This window comes from Mobula hypostoma, chromosome 23, assembly GCF_963921235.1.
Source record: "Mobula hypostoma chromosome 23, sMobHyp1.1, whole genome shotgun sequence".
Taxonomy (NCBI): Eukaryota; Metazoa; Chordata; class Chondrichthyes; order Myliobatiformes; family Myliobatidae; genus Mobula; species Mobula hypostoma.
Window position 1 is genome coordinate 30,466,628 of NC_086119.1, and position 22,595 is coordinate 30,489,222.

General features: G+C 43.3%; 1 protein-coding gene across 3 annotated transcripts in view; it reads left to right on the plus strand.

Annotated features, from left to right (window-relative positions):
* si:ch211-283g2.1 (sodium- and chloride-dependent GABA transporter ine) overlaps positions 1–22,595 on the plus strand; it is a 131,676-nt gene that overhangs the window by 74,872 nt on the left and 34,209 nt on the right. For all 3 annotated transcript variants that reach the window (XM_063031308.1, XM_063031307.1, XM_063031309.1), the window contains exons 4-5: positions 8,398–8,530; positions 16,372–16,506. In XM_063031308.1, the coding sequence (XP_062887378.1) occupies positions 8,398–8,530; positions 16,372–16,506 (268 nt within the window). The remainder of the gene's footprint in view (positions 1–8,397; positions 8,531–16,371; positions 16,507–22,595) is intronic.

The window sequence follows — 22,595 nt, forward strand, 5'->3', positions numbered from 1 at the left end:
CAATTATACCAGTGCCGAAGAAGAACATGGTAACCTTCCTCAATGATTATTGTCCAGTAACATTTACATCCAAAGTGAAGAAATGTTTTCAGAAATTGGTGATGAAACACATCAACTCCTGCCTGAGAAGTGACTTAGATCCATGCCATTTTGCCTACCAGCACAAGTGAATAGCAGATGCCAATTCATTGGGTCTTCACTCTACCCTGGAACCTCTTTATCGACTACAGCTCAGCATCCAATACTAATCATCCCCTTGAAACTAATCAATATGCTTCAAGACCTTAGCCTCAATATCTCCTTGTGCAATTGGATCCTCAATTTCCTCACTTCTCGACCCCAGTCAGTTTGGAACCCAGTACTGCCTGTCTCATGGTCGGGTGGTTGGCGATTAAATCGGCTCCTCCGCCAGGCTTGCCTGGTGAGGAGGGTGGCTAGACACCCTGCAGGATGAAAAACAAGACCTGTCAAAGGGCGGATGAACCCTCTCGTAGGGTCAATGGCCATCTAGCAAACACGTGCCGTGAAGCGCAGAAAGGGCATCCCTTGCATCGAAGCTTAGTCTGGCCATTCACTGCAACAGAACTTCCCCCAGCCATCTTGGACCCCACCATGACACTGGATCTGGGACAGGATGTCAAGAGGGTGGGTCAGGACCTGTGCAACCCCCTACTCACCTAAAATCCATTCACGCACACGCTGTTCCTTTCTGAGGAGTGGGGTATCCTCAACACAGCCGAGTCCTGTAGCGACGGACAAGTGGTGAAACAGTAGGCTTGGCCAGCTGGGAGCCATAGTCACAGGTCTGCGTGCAGGCAGCAGGGGGAGAGTGGTTGCACATGGATTACAGAGCGGAGATCTGGTGAGGCAGCACCCTCTGCGTCCGAGCAGCCCTGTTTAGGGAGGCACGGCTCACCCTATAATCAGGGAAGGGCCTAGAAAAGATGGCTCAAACAAAGCCTGCTCACACCAACCTGGCCAGTCTGCAGCGTCTGGTGGGTTGTCCAACTCTAGCGGTAAGAATCACAAGCAGAATCTGATCATCGCCTCATGGAACATATGAACTCTGTTGGACAATGTTAACTCAGATCACCCAGAGAGACACACTGCACTTGTTGCTCGTGTGCTCAAGGACTACAGAGTGGACATTGCAGCTCTCCAGGAGTCCCGACTCGCTGGAGAGGGCGCACTTTGTGAAGAGAAAGGAGGGTACACATTCTTCTGGTCTGGCAGGCCCGAAGAAGAACAAAGAGAATCTGGTGTGTGCTTGGCTATCAAGAACTGTCTCACAGAAAAGCTACCAGCCCTGCCTGTTGCAGTAAATGACCGAATCCAGACCTTGCGTACACCTCTGCAAGGAAAATGCCACCTCACCATAGTCATCGTTTACGCCCCAACTCTGACTAATCCCAGTGAAGTCAAGGAGGCACTCTACAGTGAGCTGAAAACCACCATCAGTAGTGTGGCAACTTCCGATAAGCTGCTGTTGCTGGGAGACTTTAATGCTCGGGTTGGCAAGGAGTCCACTGTGTGGCCTGGTATGATTGGATGCCAAGGGGTTGGCAACAGTAATGGTAATGGTCTACTACTCCTCTCGATGTGCACAGAATTCAAACTGTGCATTAATAACACACTGTTCAGATTGCCAGACAAGCTCAAATGCACATGGATGCATTCACGATCTAAAAGCTGGCATCTCATTGACTACGTCATCACCCAACAACGAGACACCTCTGACGTTCGTATCACCAGAGTTGAGCGTGGAGCTGAATGCTCAACTGATCCTCAAATGGTGTGGTAGGATCTATGTATCGATGAAACCTCCACACAGACTGAATGCTGCCAAACCACCCAAAAGGCTGAACACCACCAAATTGAAACACCATGAGTGTGCTGTTGCCCTGAACTCAAGTTCCAAAAAAACATGCCTTTTTGAGTGTAAAATTAACTTTGCAGAGGCAGCTCAGAGCTATGGAAGACCAGTGGTGGGTGAACAAGGCCAAGGAGTTACAAGCCTTTGCTGACTATAATGACTCAAGAGCTTCTATGAAGCAATCAAGGTTGTGTATGGTCCATCAAAACAAGGCACCTCACAACTGCTGAGCAAGGACAGTACATCCATCCTCACTGTGAAGTCAGAGCATATGAAAAGATGGCAAGAACATTTCCATGAACTGCTGAACAGACCAGGAACCATCACCGATGAAGCACTGGGCAGAGTACACCCTCGAACCATACTGCTCGAGCTAGATGCTCCCCCTACTCTTCACGAGGTCATCAAAGCCATCAAACAGCTAAAACCCAACAAAGCACCAGGGCTTGACAGTATCGCAGCCGAGGTCTACCAGTATGGTGGTCACACACTGACATCATACCTGCACCAGCTGTTCACAAAGTTGTGGGGAGCTGCAGAACTACCACAAGACTTCAAAGACGCATCAACCGTGACCATCTACAAGAACAAGGGAAACAAGAGAGACTGCAACAATTACCGTGGCATCTCTCTTCTGTCAGTTGCGGGAAAATGCCTCGCGTTGATCATCCTTAGACGCTTGGTGTCCAACATCAGTGTCAACATCCTTCCAGGAAGCCAGTGTGGTTTTCAAACAGGCCGTAGTACACTGAGGCAGCTCCAAGAGAAATGTGTTGAGCAGCAGGGAAGTCTCTATGTCACATTGTTGATCTAACCAAAGCGTTTGACACTGTCGGAAGAGATGGCCTGTGGAAGCTCCTACCAAATTCAGTTGCCCCACACGCCTAACCAACATCATCCGTCAGTTCCACGAAGGCATGGAAGGCCGCATCAACATGTGTGATGAGTTGTCAGACCCATTTTCCATCAGCAACAGCGTAAAACAGGGTTGTGTTCTGGCTCCTACTCTGTTTGGATTATTCTTCGCTGTTGTTCTTCAGGATGCCACATCAGACCTGAAGTTAGGGGTCTTCCTACAAACAAGGTCTGATGGCGGGCTCCTCAACCTCGCAAGACTGACAGCAAAAACAGAAGTCAGGGACATTGTGATGCATGAGCTACAGTTTGCTGATGACTGTGCACTGGTTGCCCACTCTCTCGAAGACTTGCAGGAGATCACCAGTCGCTTTTCCAGTGCAGCCAAAAGCTTCTGACTGACAATCAGCCTGAAAAAGATGGAAGTTTTGTACCAACCAGCTCCTGGCTCAAGCTACGAAGAACCAACTGTCCTCATGATGACACTCGTCTCAATGTTGTCAACAAGTTTTGCTACCTGGGCAGCATAATAACATCCTCAGCTTCTCTGGATGTAGAGATTGAGTCAAGAACCAGAAAAGCCTGCTTTGTCTTTGGTCAGCTGAAAGATCAAGTTTGATCACAGAACATCAGGTTGGCCACCAACTGCAAGGTATACAGGGCCGTTGTCATATCAACCTTGTTATACGGATGTGAGACATGGTGCCCATATCAGAGACACTTACGCCAGCTTGACCAACTGCAGCAGCATCACCTATGTTCTCTGATGAAGATCACCTGGCGAGACAAGGTCTCCAATACCAGGGTTCTCTCTCGAGCCGGAATGCCAGCAGTTTCAACCTTGGTGATATCAGCCCAACTAAGCTGAGCAGGACATGTTGTCAAAATGCCTGACGGAAGACTGCCCAAGGACATCTTGTACGGTCAACTGTCCAGTGATACCCGAAATGAGGAGGCCAGCGACTACGGTACAAGGATGCTCCGCACAGAAGCCTCAAGAAAGCTGACATTGCCCCATCAACATGGGAGGACCTGGCTCAAGATCACTCACAGAGGAGGGACGCCATCGGAAAAGGTGTGGACGCTGCTGAGAGCAAGCTCAACGAGGCAACAGAGGAGAGGCTCAGGAAGTGCCACAACAGAGCTTCTGCCCCTGCTGCCCCACCAGGCCTCACCTGCCAAGTATGTGGCAAGCAGTGCCTGTCAAGGGTCGGCCTGTACAGCCACTCCAGGACGCACATATCAAACCCCACTAACTGACTGAAAGGAACCGTCATCATCCTATGGGATGGACAGCCAGAGAGAGAGAGAGACCAATCACTTTATCTATTCAAACTAATTTGTATCATTTGAAGGTCATGAGCTTAGACCTGTGTTGCACTGTTGGGTTTTGGTGAAGGTCGCATGCTCTTATGAGAGTGTGGACTTTCAAAACCAGACAGCAAGCCACAATAGCACATTCAGAACAAAGGTGCTTGAGGTGTGCCAGAGGTGAAAACTTTTAGAAAAAGTACAAAAAACATTCACAGTGCAAAAAATGGCAAAAATAACAAAAATGATGAAAAAAAAAATTGCAAACATATGCCATCAACTCTTTGGGACTGCAGCTTTGAAGTGATACCTCACCGCACCCCTCTTCCCTTCCTCACTTACACCAAATGAACCTTCAGGTAGGGATCTCCTTCGTCTCGGAGAAAAGGATAGTCTGTTCTTTGGAATGCAGGGGAGTTGTTATCACAAGCCTGGACATTTACACAAAAACCAAAATACAGGAATTCATGTCCTTCTTCACAAGCATAGATGTCCACAAATACATTCATCACAAAAAGCTCACAATGACATTGCACAACAAATCAGCTAACCGCTTTCCAGGAGCCAGCACTCTCCCACGTCCCCCAAAATGAACCCTTCCACTGAGCATGTGCCACCACGAACAGGCACCTTTTTAAACATCCACCCGTCAGCCGGGTTGCATCCTTGAAACTGGAAGGAACCACAAACGGGACGCCACCGTCCTGGAGTGTGCAAGTGCAAACAAAAACGTCCGTGCTGAGCATCAGCCCAGCATGTGCTCTTGATAAGCACAACATCAGCACTGCCAGACAGGGATAATGAGAATTAAAGGGCTACTGGGGGGAGGGGAGGAGGAAGAAATTACTTGGAAATCAGGTCTGCCTACAACAAAAGAAATCAGCGATAAGGTCATTAATTCAGAGAAGCAGTGCCAATATTCACCCCCAGGCCACACTTCCCAGTGTTGAGATCCTAGTTACACTCATTCAGTTGCATATAGGGCAGGCCATGTCATTACATACTATCATCAAAACAAACCCAATGTTCTGTGCTCTGCCATAGGAGGACATTGCCAGGCAAACAGAGAAAACAGTGAAGGATACTTCAAAATCTGTTTTGAAGATGTACATTCCTTTAGTCTCTTAGAAACATCTTACTCACGCCCACACATTGTGGGGAAGGGGCTTTAGAGAATGTACTGAGCACCTTGACACTTTGCCTCAGGAACGCAGAGAAGTGCGCAAGAGGACAGAGGGTGTGCAGACCTCACAATCTACCCGTTCGCCCTCCTTTCAGCCATTTCCTGCCTTATCCTATTTCAGTTTCATGAACTTCAGGACCCACAAAGCCCAAGCAGAAGCAAGACATCCTCGGTCCCTAGGAAAACAATTCGTTTGAGGAGTGGCAACCCCCCGCACCCATCAACTTGAAAGGGCACGAGATAGATGGAGGAGAGTTGCAGGATAAGGCCAAGGATTCCTCACACCAAGAGTTAATATTTTCTGTAAACGTTCAGGAGCTAGGGGAGTACTGGGGGCTGGATCCACTGTTAAGTGAATTAACAGTAGTGATCTCTCAAAACCATCTACTTATAGATGGTTAACCATATATTAGCTCAGGTATCTTGACTGTCCCTGTTGTATATGGGCCAGATGGAAAACGTCTAATATCTGTGAATCCATTACTGCTCCCTTCTACCTACTGAACAAAATGGTGGCCAGCTACCCATTCCTATGGAAGGGGACAGTCAGTCACCATCGATGCAACAACATGCCTGAATCCAGAGTTCAAGAGAGTAATCTGCAAACTCAGCATCATAGTTCCTGCAGTTATCATTTTATGGATTCCGAATGCCATTGGAACTTCTTGTCCAATTACTCATGATGGGAAAACTAGAATTTGCACCTTTATTTATCCACCTTTAACTCAGACTTAATAATTAATTTTAATTAAAATGAACATTTATATTTGAACAAATTTGTATGTGACTTACAAAAAGCCCTTATTTGGTCTAACTTTGTATTAAGACCATAAGATATAGGAGCAGAAGAAGGCCATTTGGCCCATTAAGTCTGCTCCTCCATTCAATCATGGGCTGATCCAATTCTTCCAGTCATCCCCACTCCCCTGCTTTCACCCCATACTCTTTGATGCCCTGGCTAATCAAGAACCTATCTATCTCTGCCTTAAATGCACCCAGTGACTTCGCCTCCACAGCCACTTGTGGCAACAAATTCCACAGATTTACCACCCTCTGACTAAAGTAATTATTTGTCTGTTTTGTAGCTTTCGTGTTAACTCTCTTTAGTTTTTTCTGCGTTGGAGAGAAATATTTTGTCCATTGTTAAAAGAGAACAGGAGTTGGGCACAGAATCTGTAGAAGTGAGGCAAAGCAACAGTGAGTTCATGCAGCCTGTACAGATTACAGAGGACGGGCTGTTTACTGCCTGAGGCAAATCAGGGTGGATAAATCCCCAGGGCCTGGCAAGGTGTTCCCTCAGACCCTGTGGAAGGCAAATGCAGAAACTGCAGGAGCCCTAGCAGAGATCATCCTCAGTGACAGGTGAAGTACCAGAGGATTGGAGGATAACCAAAGTTGTTCCGCTGTTTAAGGAAGGGTCTAAAAATAAACCAGGAAATTATAAGCCAGTGAGCCTGACATCAGTAGTGGAAAAGTTATTGGAAGGAACCTTGTATATGTATTTTGAGAACACATGAATCCCACAGTAACACCAAACCTGTTAGGGTGAGAGTTGGATGTGAATTAGTGAAATTTGTTGCCACAACAATAACCTATTGACCATGTTAGAACTGAGCGCCAACAAATAGTAACTTCCATATGATATGCTGTTACATCATGCGGAAGGAAGCAGTCTTAAGTACCAACTTAATCTTCAGAATATGCTTGGTTCTCAAGAGCCATTAAAGTGGCCTAGAAAGTCATTAATTTGTACAAAACATTGAGAGAAGTCAAAAAACTTAATCCCTACCTTCTCAGGGAGCTAGAGGTATACAATAAATATAGCAACAGTAGTGTTACATACATCTCAGGAACAAATAAAGGATCTTCCTTGCCTGTATTAATCCTGAATCAACACCACAGTACCTTCGTCACGTCCAAAGATCCCCATCTTAATCCTATCTTTATAAGGAGGTTTCCATTGCAACACACACAAAATGCTGGAGGAACGGGTCAGGCAGCATCTTTAGATTATGAGGACACGCAGTCCTCATAATTTAAAAATGAATAAACAGTTGTTGTTTCGGATCGCAATCCTTCATTAGAAAATTTCCAGTTTTTTTATGCGCTTACTTATTGTTATCAATGGCAGTAATTCTTGCTCATCCCTATTTGCACCTTAATCTAGTAATTTGCTAGGTTGATTAGTGGAGTGTTGCATTCAGATTCATTTGAGAACTATCCCACACATATTAGAACAGGTAAGAGTGACTGACTTCCTTCCCTGATCAATTATCTGATGAATGGTATTTAACTGAAAGTGCTGTTCCTAAAGTCTAGCAATGAATGCTCCCATTACTCTGTATGTGTTTTGTGTATAAATTTGTAATCATCATTGGCTTCCATTTTGCTTTAGTCAGTCATGAATGATCAACGTTTAAGAAAAAGAAATAACTCATTAACAATTAATCACAATTATCACTGCTATACTTCTATCTTTTTCAAATTGAAATATTAAGACACAAATGTAATTTTGATGACCACAAAGAGATTCCCTGTCCTTCTATTTAAGTACTGTTTCCACTTTTATTTTCAACGAGGTTATTCATGATGATTACTCAGCTTTAAAGCATCAATCTTTTTTTATTGTTATCTTCCGGAAGACAATGAAAGAACTAAAAGCACAAGCTAAAAAGCCAGAAGCTTTTACATTTCTTGCTGCCAGTAAATGGTTTGGAGTCCACAAGGAAACGTGGCAAGCAACATCTTCTGCAGTTCTCTTTGTCTATGGCATTCACTTTGGAACATTCCATTTCGCCATCTGACATATTGACAATTCATTATTCATAAAATGCAAGTTTAATACCTAAATGAAAATACAGATAGTTTCCAATGCACAAAAATGTCACCATTGATCCCTCCCTCATCACAGAGTTCAGTCTGATTTCTTCTATATTCCGCTAGTTCAAGATTACTTCAAGTCCCTGCGGTAATTTGTGTAAAACATTGAGAAGTCTGGACAACCCCAATTCGTTTTACTTGTTTTCCTTTGTTGTGCTTCATTTCAGTTCTGCTTCAACTATCTTTTCTCATCTCGGTTTCTGCTTATTGTCATTACCAGCAAAGGAGAAGAAAAATCTACTTGTAAATGAATTGTGACCGCTGAAATTGCATTATCTTTGCCTCGTTTGTTTAGTTACCAGGTTCTTCAGAAGACAAGTGGTCTGGATAACCTTGGAAATATACGCTGGGAAATTTTTGGTCTCCTTGCCCTTGCCTGGGTTATTGTTTACTTCTGCATATTTAAAGGAGTTACCTGGACTGGAAAGGTAGGTTTATAATCAGTTATTAGATACAGTCTGCTGGCTTTATTTGCTCACTATTTAATAGGCAGGAGATTGTGACCGAAATTGTAGTGTGATAGCTATTTCATAAGCCCAAAAAAATTTAAGTATTATTACACATTCTAGTGTGCCTCATTGTAATTTCTAAGCATTTAATCTTCCCACCTCTCTCAAAATCTTGACGCTTGTTGGAGTATAGGCACAAGAGAGTAAAGTAACTCTCATTAGAGTATATGTCCATCCATTGCCGCCTTCACTGTCGTGATGAGGCCACACTCTGGTTGGAGGAGCAACACTTTACATTCTGTTTGGGTAGCCTCCAATCTGAAGGTGTGAACATCGATTTCTCTCTTCTGATAATGCCTCCCGCCCCCCCCTCCGTCACCATTTCCCATCCCCTTTTCCCTCTTTCACCTTGCCTCCTTGCCCACCCATCGCCTCCCTCTGGCGGTCCCCCCCCCCCGCTTTTCTTTCTTCCATGGCCGTCTGTCTCTTTCACCAATCAACTTCCCAGCTCTTTGCTCCATCCCTCCCCCTCCAAGTTTCACCTATCACCTGGCCTTTCTCTCTCCCCTCCCACCACCTTTCAAATCTACTCCTCATTCTTTATTTCCCCAGTCCTGCCGAAGGGTCTCGGCCCAAAACGTCGACTGTACTCTTTTCCATAGATGCTGCCTGGCTTGCTGAGTTCCTCCAGAACTTTGTATTTGTTGCTTGGATTTCCAGCATCTGTAGATTTTCTCTTGTTTCTCATTAGTGTATGGCTCCTTCAGCAGTGAATGCTATCCTTGTGTCTAAGAGAACAATAGAACTTTATAACTCAAATGTAGAGCATCTGATTCATTGTATCATTGCTGGCCCTTTAATGGAGCAAACCAAATTTAGGTAACAAGCACAAAACGTTGGAGGAACTCAGCAGGTCAGACAGCATCTATGAAAAGGAATAAACAGTTGACGTTTTGGGCCGAGGTCCTTCATCAGGACTGGAAAGGAAGGGAAAAGAAGTCAGCATAAGAATGTGGGGGTGGGGAGCAGGAGTACTAACTGGCAGTTATCAGGTGATGGATGAAGCTAAGTTAGGAGAGGCTAGGCAGGTGGGAGAGGGGAGATGAAGTAAGAAGCTGAAAGGTGATAGGTGGGAAAGGTAAAATGCTGAAGAAGAAGGAACCTGATAGGAGAGGAGAGAGTGGACCTTGGGAGAAAGGGAAGGAGGAAGGGCACCAGAGGGAGGTGATGGGCAGGTGAGCAGAAGAAAAGGGGTAAGAGGGGAGCCAGAGTGGGAAATGGAAAAAGAGAGAAGGGGGAGGGGAGAAAATTACCAAAAGTTAGAGAAATAGAGGTTCATGCTATCGGTCTGGAGGCTATCCAGACAGAATATGAGGTGTTGCTCTTCCAACCTGAGGGTAGCCTCATCCTGGTAGTAGAGGAGGCCATGAATCAACATGTCAGAATGGGAAGTAGAATTAAAATCAGATTTCTCTAACTTCTAATAATTTCTCCCTAGGGTTCAATGCAATATTTAAAGGAAGTTTAGATAAGTACATGGATAGGAAGGGTATGGATAGGTATGGTCCAGCTGGGATGCTGTAGCACTCTAAGACTCGAGGACGAGGGGGAGCTGAGCAGTCGCCCAGCTTCAGATTCACCTTCAGATTAGGTTATTTTTATGCATACCAGTGTGCAATGAAATTCCTTGTTCATACAAAGCTCACGGGGTAAAACAGCATACGCAGTAATAATGAACACAACAATAAATACAGGGACTTTGTAAACCGGCAGAATGGTACAAAGTACAACAGACTGGTGCAAGCAAGTGGGCAGGGCAGGGACTCCTGTCAGCTCCCCCACACAGCAATACTGGTGGCAATGCATCATTCTATATAATGCCATAATGATGCATTTTAGCACTCTGATTCAATGGGCAGCCTCAGCCCTGGGACCACAGTCTGTGTACCATGCAAAGCACCAGAGTGTTACAAAGAGCAAGATAAAGAATGGGACTGCAACCTGAGATTAAGACAGGAACTGAAAGTGTCATTAAAAAATTATTTAAAATATTTAAAAATAGCAACCATTCAACTAAGGTTGAAATTTTCTATATAGCCACTATAGTTAAATCTCTCCTTTCACACCTTAATGGCCCTAATTGCAAGCTAATTATTCTTTTACTTTATATATGCATACAAAAGTCTTTTGTTTCCTTTTATATAGTTAGCCTTGTCACAAATCACTTAAAGGCCTTTTAATTTCCCTCTCCATCTTCCTAATGCATTCTGTATTCTCATGATTATCTTTAGCCGTATTAGTCCAAAATCTTTGTCATATGAATTTAATGAGTTCCTAAAATTTAATGACCCATTCCAATAAATTACAGAAAATTTAACATCAGATTGCAAGAACATTTAGATCAAAACGTCATTGTCTGTGCCCCAATCACTCCTGGCAAAGCTGAACTTAGCACACTAATAGCAACACATACGAAATGCTGGAGGAACTCAGCAGGTCAGGCAGCATCCGTGGAAATTAGATTATTAGATTATGAGGACACTCAGTCCTCGTTTAGTGAATGAACAGCTGACATTTTGGGCACTGAGAAGGAAGGGGGAAGGAGGCTAGCCGGAAGGTGATAGATGAAGCCAAGTGGGTGGGACAGGTCAAGTGCTGGAGAAGAAGGAATCTGATAGGAGAGGAGAGTGGACCATAGGAGAAAGGGAAGGAGGTCAGGGCCCAGGGGAAAGTGATGGTGACAGGTAGCTGAGAAGAGGTGGAACGTCAGAGTGGGGAATAGAGGAAGAGGGAGAGGATTTTCTTTTACCAGAAGGAGAAATTGATCTTCATGCCATCAAGTTGGAGGCTATCCAGACGGAATATAAGGTGTTACTCCTCCACCCTGAGGGTGGCCCCATCGTAGCACAAGGGGAGACCATGGACCGACAAGTCAGACCAGGAATGGGAATGGGAATTGAAATATTTGGCCACCGGGAAGTTCCACATGTAGTGGATGGAACATGGTGTTCTTAGCACATGAATAGCCTGCCCAGCCTCCTGCATCCCAGGTTCTTCATCATCACCGTGACAGTGGGCAACATACTCATTCCCTCTAAGTACATCAACAGTGTCAGAACATAGTAATCAATAGAAGAAATAATGGATTTTTTTTAATCTGGCTAGGGCCACTTCACTGATCACTACGTTGCTAACTATTGTGCCTGACGATTGCCAAACAGAAGTGTGGTTAACTGTGACAGAGCATTAGACTTCCCGTTCTGCCTCTGGACTCAGCACAGACACTGGCTGTGAAGTTCAATCATGCTGAGGGAATGAGTCCCATAAACTTCATACTTGCCCCTTTAACTTCATGTTAGGCAGAGCAGGTGTAGGTCCTCCCTAGGTATTGAGCGTCTGACTTATCGGCACCCCGTACCTACAGTACAAGCGAGTGTTTGGAAGACCCACAGGACAAATATTCCACCTACTTGAGGCTTCCAGGCTTCTGCCAGGTGACAATGTGTCTGCTCCACGTGCCTTCTCTCCAAACATCACCCTGCTCCCCCCCACCCCGGGCTGTAACATCTGGGGGCTGGTTTGAGCCCGGCAGAGCTGCGAGCGCTGGGTGAATTCACTGGTCCTCCCACTAAGCCAGTGAGGCCGGCTGGTGGCCGTTCTCCCCTCCCAGCACAACATTATCTGTTCATTTCCAATTTATGAACTGTTTGGGTCACGAACAGTTCTCGTGAACCAAACCCTGTGGTCGCCTGTGCTCTAACAACGCCCCAAGGGCTCATCCAGTCTGGATTCAAAATATAAGAGCAGGTGTTTTTATTTTGCTTGTTATTAATATTTTATTAATTTATTATTGAAATAAGAATTTAATTTATTACTTTTAATTTTTTAATCTATCCCATCTGTTTTTAATGACATTTAGAAACAAGGAACTATCGAAAAACTATGTGCTGTCTTCAGGCAGGGCCTTTGGGCCCTTGCTGGGTTCTGGAGACCTGCAGTAAACCATCTGCTCCAAATGAAGGCCGCATAGCAAAACCTACAGTACAACTCAATGTGACCCATGAAAGGAAAGGGTGGTCATAGGAATGTGGTGGGGTGCAGAGAGGGTGGGGCTGAATGCAAGGCATGGATTGTATCACGCACAGTCTGGTCTTGCCACTCAACTTTTTTTCCCCTTCCTTATCCCAGAGGTGTTTATGCTATCACAGAATGGTATCGTGTACACCAGAGTTTTCTACTGTTTGCAACAGGTCATTTGCGGTACAAACACAAGAGGTTCTTCAGATACTGGAAATCCTGAGCAACAATCACAAATGCTGGAGGAACTCAGCAAAGTCAGGCAGATCAATGGAGGGGAAGTAAACAGTCTACATTTTGGGCTGACGAACGGACTCGGTGGACTGTTAATTCCCCTCCGTAGATGCTGCCTGTCTTGCTGATTTCCTCCAGCATTTCGAGTGTGTTAAGATGAGCTTTTTAGCATTAGTTTTACATTTGTCACATGCATGTTGAGACCCCGAAACATGCAGAGGAGTGCATCATTTTGTGCCAATGACCAACAGTCCAAGGACTGTGCAAGGGGGTAGCCCACCAGTGCTGCCATGCTGCCGGTACCAACATAGCATGCCCACAGCTTACTAACCCCAACCCGTTTGTCTTTGGAATCTGGGAGGAAACTGGAGCAGCGGAGGAAATCTACACGGTCACGGGGAAAACGTACGAACTTTACATACAAACTACTTGGTCTCATTCTCCTCGATTCCTCCCCTTCCCCACACTGACCCACCCTACCATCCCTTCGATTTTTTTTCACTCAGAATTTACTCAGTTCCACCTGGGAGCACCTAGAGAATCGAGATTCACCACTTCTTCAAGCAGAATCTTCCAAGTCATTACAGCTCACTTTCCTGGTGTGGCCTTAGCTCTAAGCTCTTCAACCACTGGAAATGGCCTTTCTTTATTGGCACTTCCATACTTTCCACTGACCTTTTACAGTGAATGTCTGAGGTAAAGCCATGCAGAATGTAAATGAATGGTAGGACACTTTAAGAAAATAGGGGGATTGATGAAGGAAAAATGCTTGTGAATTCAATTGTCTAATTAACTGCAATTCTCGATAATTTAAGAAATATCTATTCTTGCATATGTTTAAAAGTAAGTCTTCTCAAACTGTTACATATTAAAGAGCTTTTAGTGCATTACTCACTGCTAGGTAACACCACAAGATTCAGTTCTATTGTATTAATATTGGTACCAGATATTTTAATCAGAAAGTGAAGGATTGTCTGGCTGCAGTGTTTGCTTTCTGCTTAGAGAAATGATGCTTTTGTTATTGTATCTATTTTATTAGTGGTTTAATAATGACCTGTGACTGTTTCATTACTTCGCTACCGAAAATTGAAGTGATTAGTAATTCTATCATTAAAAATGAATAACTGTGGAATAGCTGAGTCAGCTGGAACCCCATCAGAGAGAGAAAATTAGATTTGTGAACATTAACATATGGCTTCCATTTTACAGTCACTTAAACCATAAATGGTGTGTGCTGAAGCTGATATCTACAGCAAATATCTAGATCCTACGTTTTGGGACAATACATTTGACATAACTGATATTTTAAGGTTGTAGTGCCATTTCAACAAGTAAAGCTCCACAGGAACAGAGGCAGTTCAATCAAACCTTCAGCTCTTTATTAAATATGGGGATTATTACTCCCAATGTCCTACACTTTCCCCTTGATTCCTTTTTCTTCAATTAAGTATCTATCTTCTGTTTAAATACCTATCAAATTTGCGTCTGGGGGAGTACATCTTACCTCCTTTCACTCATTGCATCAGAAGATCTCAGATTTTATTTTAACTTTGAAACTGAAATTATTTATGCTTATAAGAGGATTTCTACAGATGCTGGAAATTCAAGCAACACACATCAAAGTTGCTGGTGAAAGCAGCAGGCCAGGCAGCATCTCTAGGAAGAGGTACAGTCGACGTTTCAGGCCAAGACCCTTCGTCAGGACACAGGGTCTTATGTCCGCCTTATTCCTACCCGCAAGTTCTCTGTGAATTCCCCAACACCTCAATTAAATCACTCATCACCTGAATTCTAGAAGCAAGTATTTTTACCTGATAAAGAAGCCTCATTGTAGTTTTGCCCACTACTATGAGACTTCATTATCCTAAGTACCATCGCATGCAATTGGCAGTGTATTTCCAAGCTTTTGTCCTCCCAAAGGTAAAAACTTTACTTCAAACTCTGAATGATGTCTAAGCAGTGCCCTGTATAATTGCAGTAGGGTTACCTTCTTCCTATGTTCTAATCTCCTTGTGATGAAGCACCATTCTCTAAGTTAACTTTTAAAAATGTATTTCCCTGCTCTTAAAATCCTTTGATTCATCTGCCCCATCTCTGTGATGAGTTATGGTTCCGACTTTTCCTGGCAGCCATTCCCATTAATCAATTGGAAGTGTATTTGTATTTCTCTCTATTCTGCCAGTATAGGGATGGCAAAAGATACCTTTACGAGAATGAAGAGTATACTGACCAATTCTAAACTAGGCATGACAACCTGCCTCAGAGCACTGAAATGTTACATTTATCCAGTTATGTTATATGGCTCAGAATGTTGGATAATATCTAGTAACATGAAGAAACGAATTGTAGCAGCAGAGATGTGGTGTTTGAGGAGGATGCAAAGAATATCATGGATGAAACGAATATCTAACGGGGATGTCATGAACAGAGCAAACACAAAAAGAGAAATAATGTATGAGATCATGAAAAGGCAACGTAACTTCATTGGACATGTGATTAGGAAAGAGCAGTTAGAATGCATGGTAATTATAGGAAAGATTGAAGGGAAGAAAGCAAGAGGAAGACAGACAAATGATGATGGAGACAGCAGCCAGAGAACTGGAAATGAATACCAATGAATTGATCCACTTGACCCGAAACAGGAGTGTGAGGGCCATGGCAGTCAAAGCTCAAATTGGACATGGCACCTGATGATGATGATGATGATTCTGCTAATTGAAGCCCCCCCCCCACCCACTTACCTTCCCCTTCACCTGCTTTTACCTAGCAACTGCCAGCTTGTACTCCCCCTTTCCCCACCTCCTTAATCTGCCTTCTTTCCACATCCCCTTCCTTTCCAGTCCTGATGTAGGGTCTCAGCCTGAAACTTCAACTGCTTTTTCCTCTTCATAGATGTTGTCTGACCTGATGAGTTCCTACGGTAATTTGTGTGTGTAAGCTCTCTACATTTCATAATTTACCGCACAATAAACTATTAAGCAAAATTAGACTGGATGGTATTGGAAGCATTAAATAAGATGCTGGAGGAACTCAGCAGGTCAGGCTGCCCCTGTGGAGACTTGCATCTACTTACAATTCTCCCTTTCAAAGTCTCTTTTCTCCCTCCCTAAGGACGCTTGCTCCTACTGAGACATAATTCCACTGGCTCGAGTTAGTTCCTATTCTTTATATGAGCCAGAAGGTGTATTTGCTGCAGGGTTTTCGCTGTTTGGATTGCTTCCCATCCAAAGATCAATTGTACTGCAAGCTCCCAGTCTCATTTGTGCCTGCCTTTCATTGTGGATGTGGTACAGAGTTTGTTTTATGTCATGCAGGGACTAAATATCCCTCAGCTTCCATTTGCTGTAAATTTGAAGCACAAGCTGGTGTAAGATAAATGGTAATGTATAGATTATTATAACACCCAACCAGCTGGAGAAGGATGAGGTAGACAGGTAGAGGGACTGTAAGAATAACCGTTAAATATATCCCACTACCTTAATGCTTGTTCATCCTGTCTTTGTAACCAGATCGTGTACTTTACTGCGCTCTTTCCTTATGTGGTACTGTTGGCCTTGCTGATTAACAATACTCAACTCCCAGGGGCTCCAGGTGGAATCAATTACTTTGTTAATCCAGAGTGGGAGAAACTTAAGGAAGTCCAGGTAAGCATTCATGGATATCTGAACGGATTTTAAAGTTGGACTTTGGAATGTCTAATGTTGGGTTATGTTTCAATACTTCAGCAAAAAGAAGTAAATTTGTTGGGCTGTCCCAAAAATATTTCTTCAAAAGTGAACGTTGTTTTTTTTTTCTGCTTTTAATAGTTTAATTTGAAAAGGAGTGATAACTATAGTTCGCCCTAGGACTGCATCAATTTTCTTTGTTCTGAATTAAAAGAGGAAAGGGCTTTGCTTCTGTGCAGCCAAGCATTCACCACCCACTAAAACATCCCACAATTAAAGAAATTCTAAATCAAGCTACAGAGAAGCTCCATTCAGTATCATGTACAACAGCATGGACTCCAAAGGTTTGATTCCAGTGGCTTGTGCCTTTCCTTGAGGAAAAAAGAAGAAAGGCACAAGCCAGTGGAATCAAATTCTTGGAGTCTTGGAATAGCATGGATGGATTTTTTTCCTTACAAGTTCTGCAGCTAATTGGCATTTTTTCAGGGGAATTCAGGATGAGCTTCAAATGCTCACCTTACTGGTATCACTCTCATCCCATGAGAGAAGGAAGAGTAGTCCCAAATCTACTAGTTGAGGGACTGTTTGTGGACAGTAGACATAGGGATGATTTTTTTTTTAATTGGAAATCTGAAATAAATTTAAAAATGCTGGAATCAGTCAGCGGCTCTGGAAGCATTGTGGCAGGAGATATCAAATTCTGATGTAGGGTCTTCATTCTGTCTCTCTTTCCACAGACGCTGCCTGACTTGCTGAGTGTTTCTGGCATTCTCTCTTTTTGCTGCAAGACATAATGTTTTTAACTTTCAATGGGGCGCACTGGTGTTTAACCAGAGGAATCTACGTAAAGTACTAGCATTAGTAAGCTTGCTGTGAAGCTGAGACTCTGTTACATTGTGGTATTTGAATGCAGGAAATCTGGAGTCAAAAGGGAAGAAATACATTTCCTTCTAACAGGTATTTCCATCCTAGGATTGATTGGCGATCGAGGCAGCCTATTGCCCTATCAAGAGTTTGAATCAGATCTGTCCATGACTTTTTATGAGCTTTCATTGATGTGAAACTTCCAAAAACTGCCTCACCCTCAGCTTCTGGTCTGATAAGAAAGAAGATCAAAGTCAAAGTCGAGTTAATTGTCATGAACACAGGTACACACAAGCACAGGTGCAAAGAAAACCTAGCTTGCAGCATCAGAGGAACCACATTCACAAGAAGAACCTACGTGAAGGCTAAATTATGTGCAATTTTTACAAAAAGAAAGTAATTCAAACATGAGAAGAACACAGGCAAGAGAAGAGATTGCTGGGGCCTTGACCAATATCTTCATGTCCTCTCCAGCCACAGGCGAGGTCTCAGAGGACTGGCAAATAGCTAATGTTGCTCCATTAATCAAGTGGGAACTCGGGATAATTCTGTGACCGGTGGGTGAGTCTAATGTCAGTGGTAGGGAGGTTACTGGAGAGAATTCTCAGGGACAGGATTCATGAGCATTTGGAAAACCGTGGCCTAATTAGGGAGCACCAGCATGAGTTTTAGCGAAGCAAATCATGTCTTACTAACTTGATTGAATTTTTTTTGATGAGGTGACGAGGGTGCCAATTGAAGGTAGATTTGTGGATGTCACCTACATGGACAAGATGTTTGACAAGGTCTCCCAACCAGAAAATTAAGATTAAGATGCATGGGATCGATGGTGAATTAGCCGTTTGCATTCAGAACCAGCATGCCCATGGAAGACAGAGGGTGGTGGTCGATGGACTTATTCTAGCTGGAGGTCTGTGATTAGTAGTGATCCGCAGGGATCTGTACTGTGACGTCTGCTGTTCATGATGTGTACAAATTATCCGAATGAAAATGTAGATGGGTGGGTTAGTAAGTTTGAAGATGATAGGAAGATTGGTGGAGTTGTGGATAGTGTAGAGGACTGGCAAAGAGAACAGCATGAAATAGATCATTTGCAGATATGGATAGGGAAATGGCGGGTCAAATGTGAAGTGTTGCACCTTGGTAGGTCAAATACAAAGAGACAGTACACTATTGAGGGCAAGACCATGAACAGTGTTGATGAGCAGAGGGATCTTGCAGTCCAAGTTCATAACTTCCTGAAAGTGGCTACACGGGTAGATAGGGCCCTTAAGAAGACATATGGCATGCTTGCTTTTATTAGTTGAGGAACTGAGTTCAAAAATCAGCAAGTTATCTTGCAGCTTTATAAAGCTCTAGTTAGGCTGCTTCTGGAATACTGCATACAGTCTTGGCTCCCCAATTATAGGAGAGGATGCAGAGAAGGTTTACCAGGATGTTGCCTGGATTAGAGGGCGTTTGCTATATAGAGAGGTTGGGCAAACTCGGGTTGTTTTCTCTAGAGTAGCGGAAGCTGAGGGGAGATCTGATAGAATTTTATAGGATTTTGAGAGGCATAGATGGAGTAGACAGACAATATCTTCTTCAGAGGGTTGAAATGTCTGGTATCAGAGTGCATGCTTTTAAGGTTAGGGGGGTAACTTCAAAGGAGAAGTGAGGGGCAAGTTTTCTACACAGAGAGTGGTGAGTGCTTGGAATGTGCTGCCTGTGGTGGTGGTGGCAGTAGAGGCAGAAACATTAGAGACTTTTATGAGACACTTAGATGGAAATGTGAGGAAAATGAAAGGATATGGACATTAGGTAGGCAGAAGAAATTAGATAGATTAGCTGTTTGATTACTAATTTAATTGGTTCAGCTGTGGGCCAAAAAGCGTGATCCTGTGCTGTATGGTCGATGTTCTAAAAACCTCACTCCAGCGCAAAGTGGTTGTAGTTTATTACCTATGATTTGCCAAGAGCTGTTCATGGTTGCGCAGGTCAGTTCAAGAACCGCATGGTTGAAAAGAAATAGCTGCTCTTGAACCTGGTGACGTGGGACTTCAGGCTTTTGTGTCTCCTGCCCAGTAGTAGCTGTGAGGAGACGGCATTGCCCGGATGCTGGGAACATTTGATAACAGATGTTGCCGACTTGAGGCAGTGCCTCATGTAGATACTGCCAATGGTAGGAAGGGATGTGCCTGTGCTATATTAGGCTGGGTTCACTATTGTCTTATGTTCCTGTGCATTCAGATAGCCTTTTACCAGACCGTTTTACCTTATTTATTTAGGGATACAGCAGGGAAACAGGCCATTCTGGCCCAACAATCCTGTCCTATTACAGTCATGTAACCAATGAACCTACGAGTCTGTACGTCTTTAGAATGTGGGACCCAAAGGAAATCCATGCAGTCTCAAGGAGAACATACAAACTCCTTAGAGACAGCGTCAGAATTGAACCCGAGTCACTGGTGCTGTAATAGCATTATGCAAATGCAAAACTACCATCTCACCCCAAAAAATCGACAACATGAATCCTAATCTACTAGTGAGTTATTTAATGAACAGTATAGAAGAAAGTCTGTGGCAAGAGAAATAAAATCAAGACCAAACCTTAAATGAAGCCTCAAGTTTAAAGCAATGAATTCTCAATCCCTAGAGACGAACATCCCTTTATAAAGGGATGAAAGTAATCCTGTTTGCACTGATATTTTCACGTTTTAGTATCCAGCAAACCATTTATCAAATGCTTTCAGGATATTTTCACCATTAACATCTATAATGCATAAGATTAGGGATGATTGCACTTCCCAGTTTGGACATTTAAATCCACCAAAAATCATCAGATTTCGTTTGCTTTTTTTTTAACACAACCTGATAATAAATTTCACTTATTTCAACAAACACCACACAGGATAGCATCATAAATTAATCTTCTCCAAGGGAAAATAGAAAACTATTTTTTTGCTTAGACATGTAGAATTCAAACTGTATTTTGTTCAGTTTTGAGTGTCCTATTTAAATGGAAATGAAATTAAGTTACATTTTTAGAGTTTGGTGATAGATCCATTTATATCATTAATAATGGGGACCTAAGCTTCCTAATACTGAGAGCAGAATGTTAATTTTAGACCCAGATACATTTTTGCTTTGCAAACATTTGCTCTGATTTCATTTTAAATTTATTTAGTATTAAATCATAGTTAGTTAGTTTGGTCACTGGTGATTGATGTGACACAGGGCTGTGCTCAAGTTAAACATCACATTAATGTATATGCTCCATTACAAGACATCCCATTTACATTCTTATGGTCTGTCAGTACTGTATCATTACCTGAAAGACATTTCATCTGGCACAGGAAATACTCACCCACTCGGACAATCGTCTACAATCCCCAAAGATTCACGTGGATAAACCTATCAAATATTGAAAAGCCTAGTCCCTTATTCACTCATCTACTTTTTCAATCTGCCTCTGTGGTGGTTTAATGATCCCTTTTGGTCTGCTGTTTGTTTCCACAACAGATAAGAGTGGATGTGGAGCAGATGTTTCGCATGGTGAGGGAGTCCAAGACGAGAGGGCACAACCTCAGAATAGAGTGATGTCCCTTTAGAACAGAGATGAGTAGGAATTGCTTTAGCCAGGGAGTGGTGAATCTGTGAAATCCGTTGCCATGGGTGGCTGTGGAGGCCAAGTTTAAGGCAGAGGTTGATAGATTCATGATTAGTCAGGGCATGGAAGGATGCTGGAAAAGGCAGGAGATTAGGAAATGGATCAGCCATGATGAAATGGTGGAGCCCACTTGAGGAGCCAAATGGCCTAATTCTGCTCCTATATCTTATGGTCTTACCATCTCGGGTGGACGATGAATTGTCTGAAGAAGTGACTGAAGTAAGGAACTACATTTAAGCATCTCTTAGATGAGTGCATGAACAGGAAGGGAACAGAGGAACACAGACCATGTGTAGGCAGATGAGCAGTTTCATTTGGCATCATAGTCAACACAGACACATAGGCCAAAGGGGCTGTTGCTGTGTTCTGCTGTTCTACATCCTATTTCCCCTTGATTCTCCAGATGAGAGGCAATTTACAGTAGTATTTAACCTACCTGTCATGTTTGTTCTTTCACAAAGGCAAACTTGTTTTGGTAAAAATGCTAAAACTATTTTATTTACAGATTTACAGGATGGCTTCAGTTCAACCACATTTTACCAAGGGCCTTAGCCTGCCAAGAGTGTGTGTGAGTCCCTTTCACCAATATCAGTTCCAGTTCCAGCTGAACCACCCGCATTGCACAGTGGAAACTGAAGTTCTTTATTATGTACACACATAATAACACAATCTTCCCCCGTTAAAGAAAATACTATGTCCTCATAAGCCTGCAGGAAACAATAATGCTCTCCAACACAGATATTTATATTAACTTCAATTATAATGAGCAAATACAGTTCTTCATTCACTCATCCACTTTCAATCTGCCTCTGGGGTGGTTTACTGATCCCTTTTGGTCTGCTATTTGTTTCCACAGATGTATAGCTTTCATTTTCTGTGTTCAGTCTCTGTTCTTGTTCTTGCTGTCTGGCCATTGTTTGCTCCAGATGCCTCGTAATGGAGCCCTGGACTATATCCATGTGATCAGTGAGTCTTCGCACGAGTTCGAACTGATTCCATCTCAATTCACAGAGCTGCTTCTGTTGATTGCATATCAAACCTCATTGGTTTGTGCTGAATTGGTGCTTTTGTTGTGACCTTGGAGTCTGTGTGATCTCCCTATCTTCCTTTTTATTTATCTTCTTCAACTTCGGTAAGGATTGTGGAGATATTTTTGATTTCCAGCCTTTAAATGGAAATTGACGAGAGACAAATTTTGAACCACAGCTGCATGATGTGGAAGCAGAAATGGTGTCTTCATCATGATCCCTCTGTTCAGCACAGGCATCCTGACTATTGTGCTGGTGTCACTGGTACAGATGACTATGGAAAATGGAGTTCTTGTGCTTCTCTCCCATAAATGTTGTCTGGTCATCTTTGGTCTGTGAGGCCACAATGAAAATTCTTTCCACAAGGTTGAGTCAGACCTGATATTGGCTGTACTCTCTCATCTACAACCATTAGTTGTGCCTTTAGGTGCTGCCCCTTGTGCATGAAGTTCAATATACAGCCTTCTTCTACCAGAACGTTCTCTCCAGTATAGCCAGTCAGTTTTAACTTCGTTGGGTAAATCTTG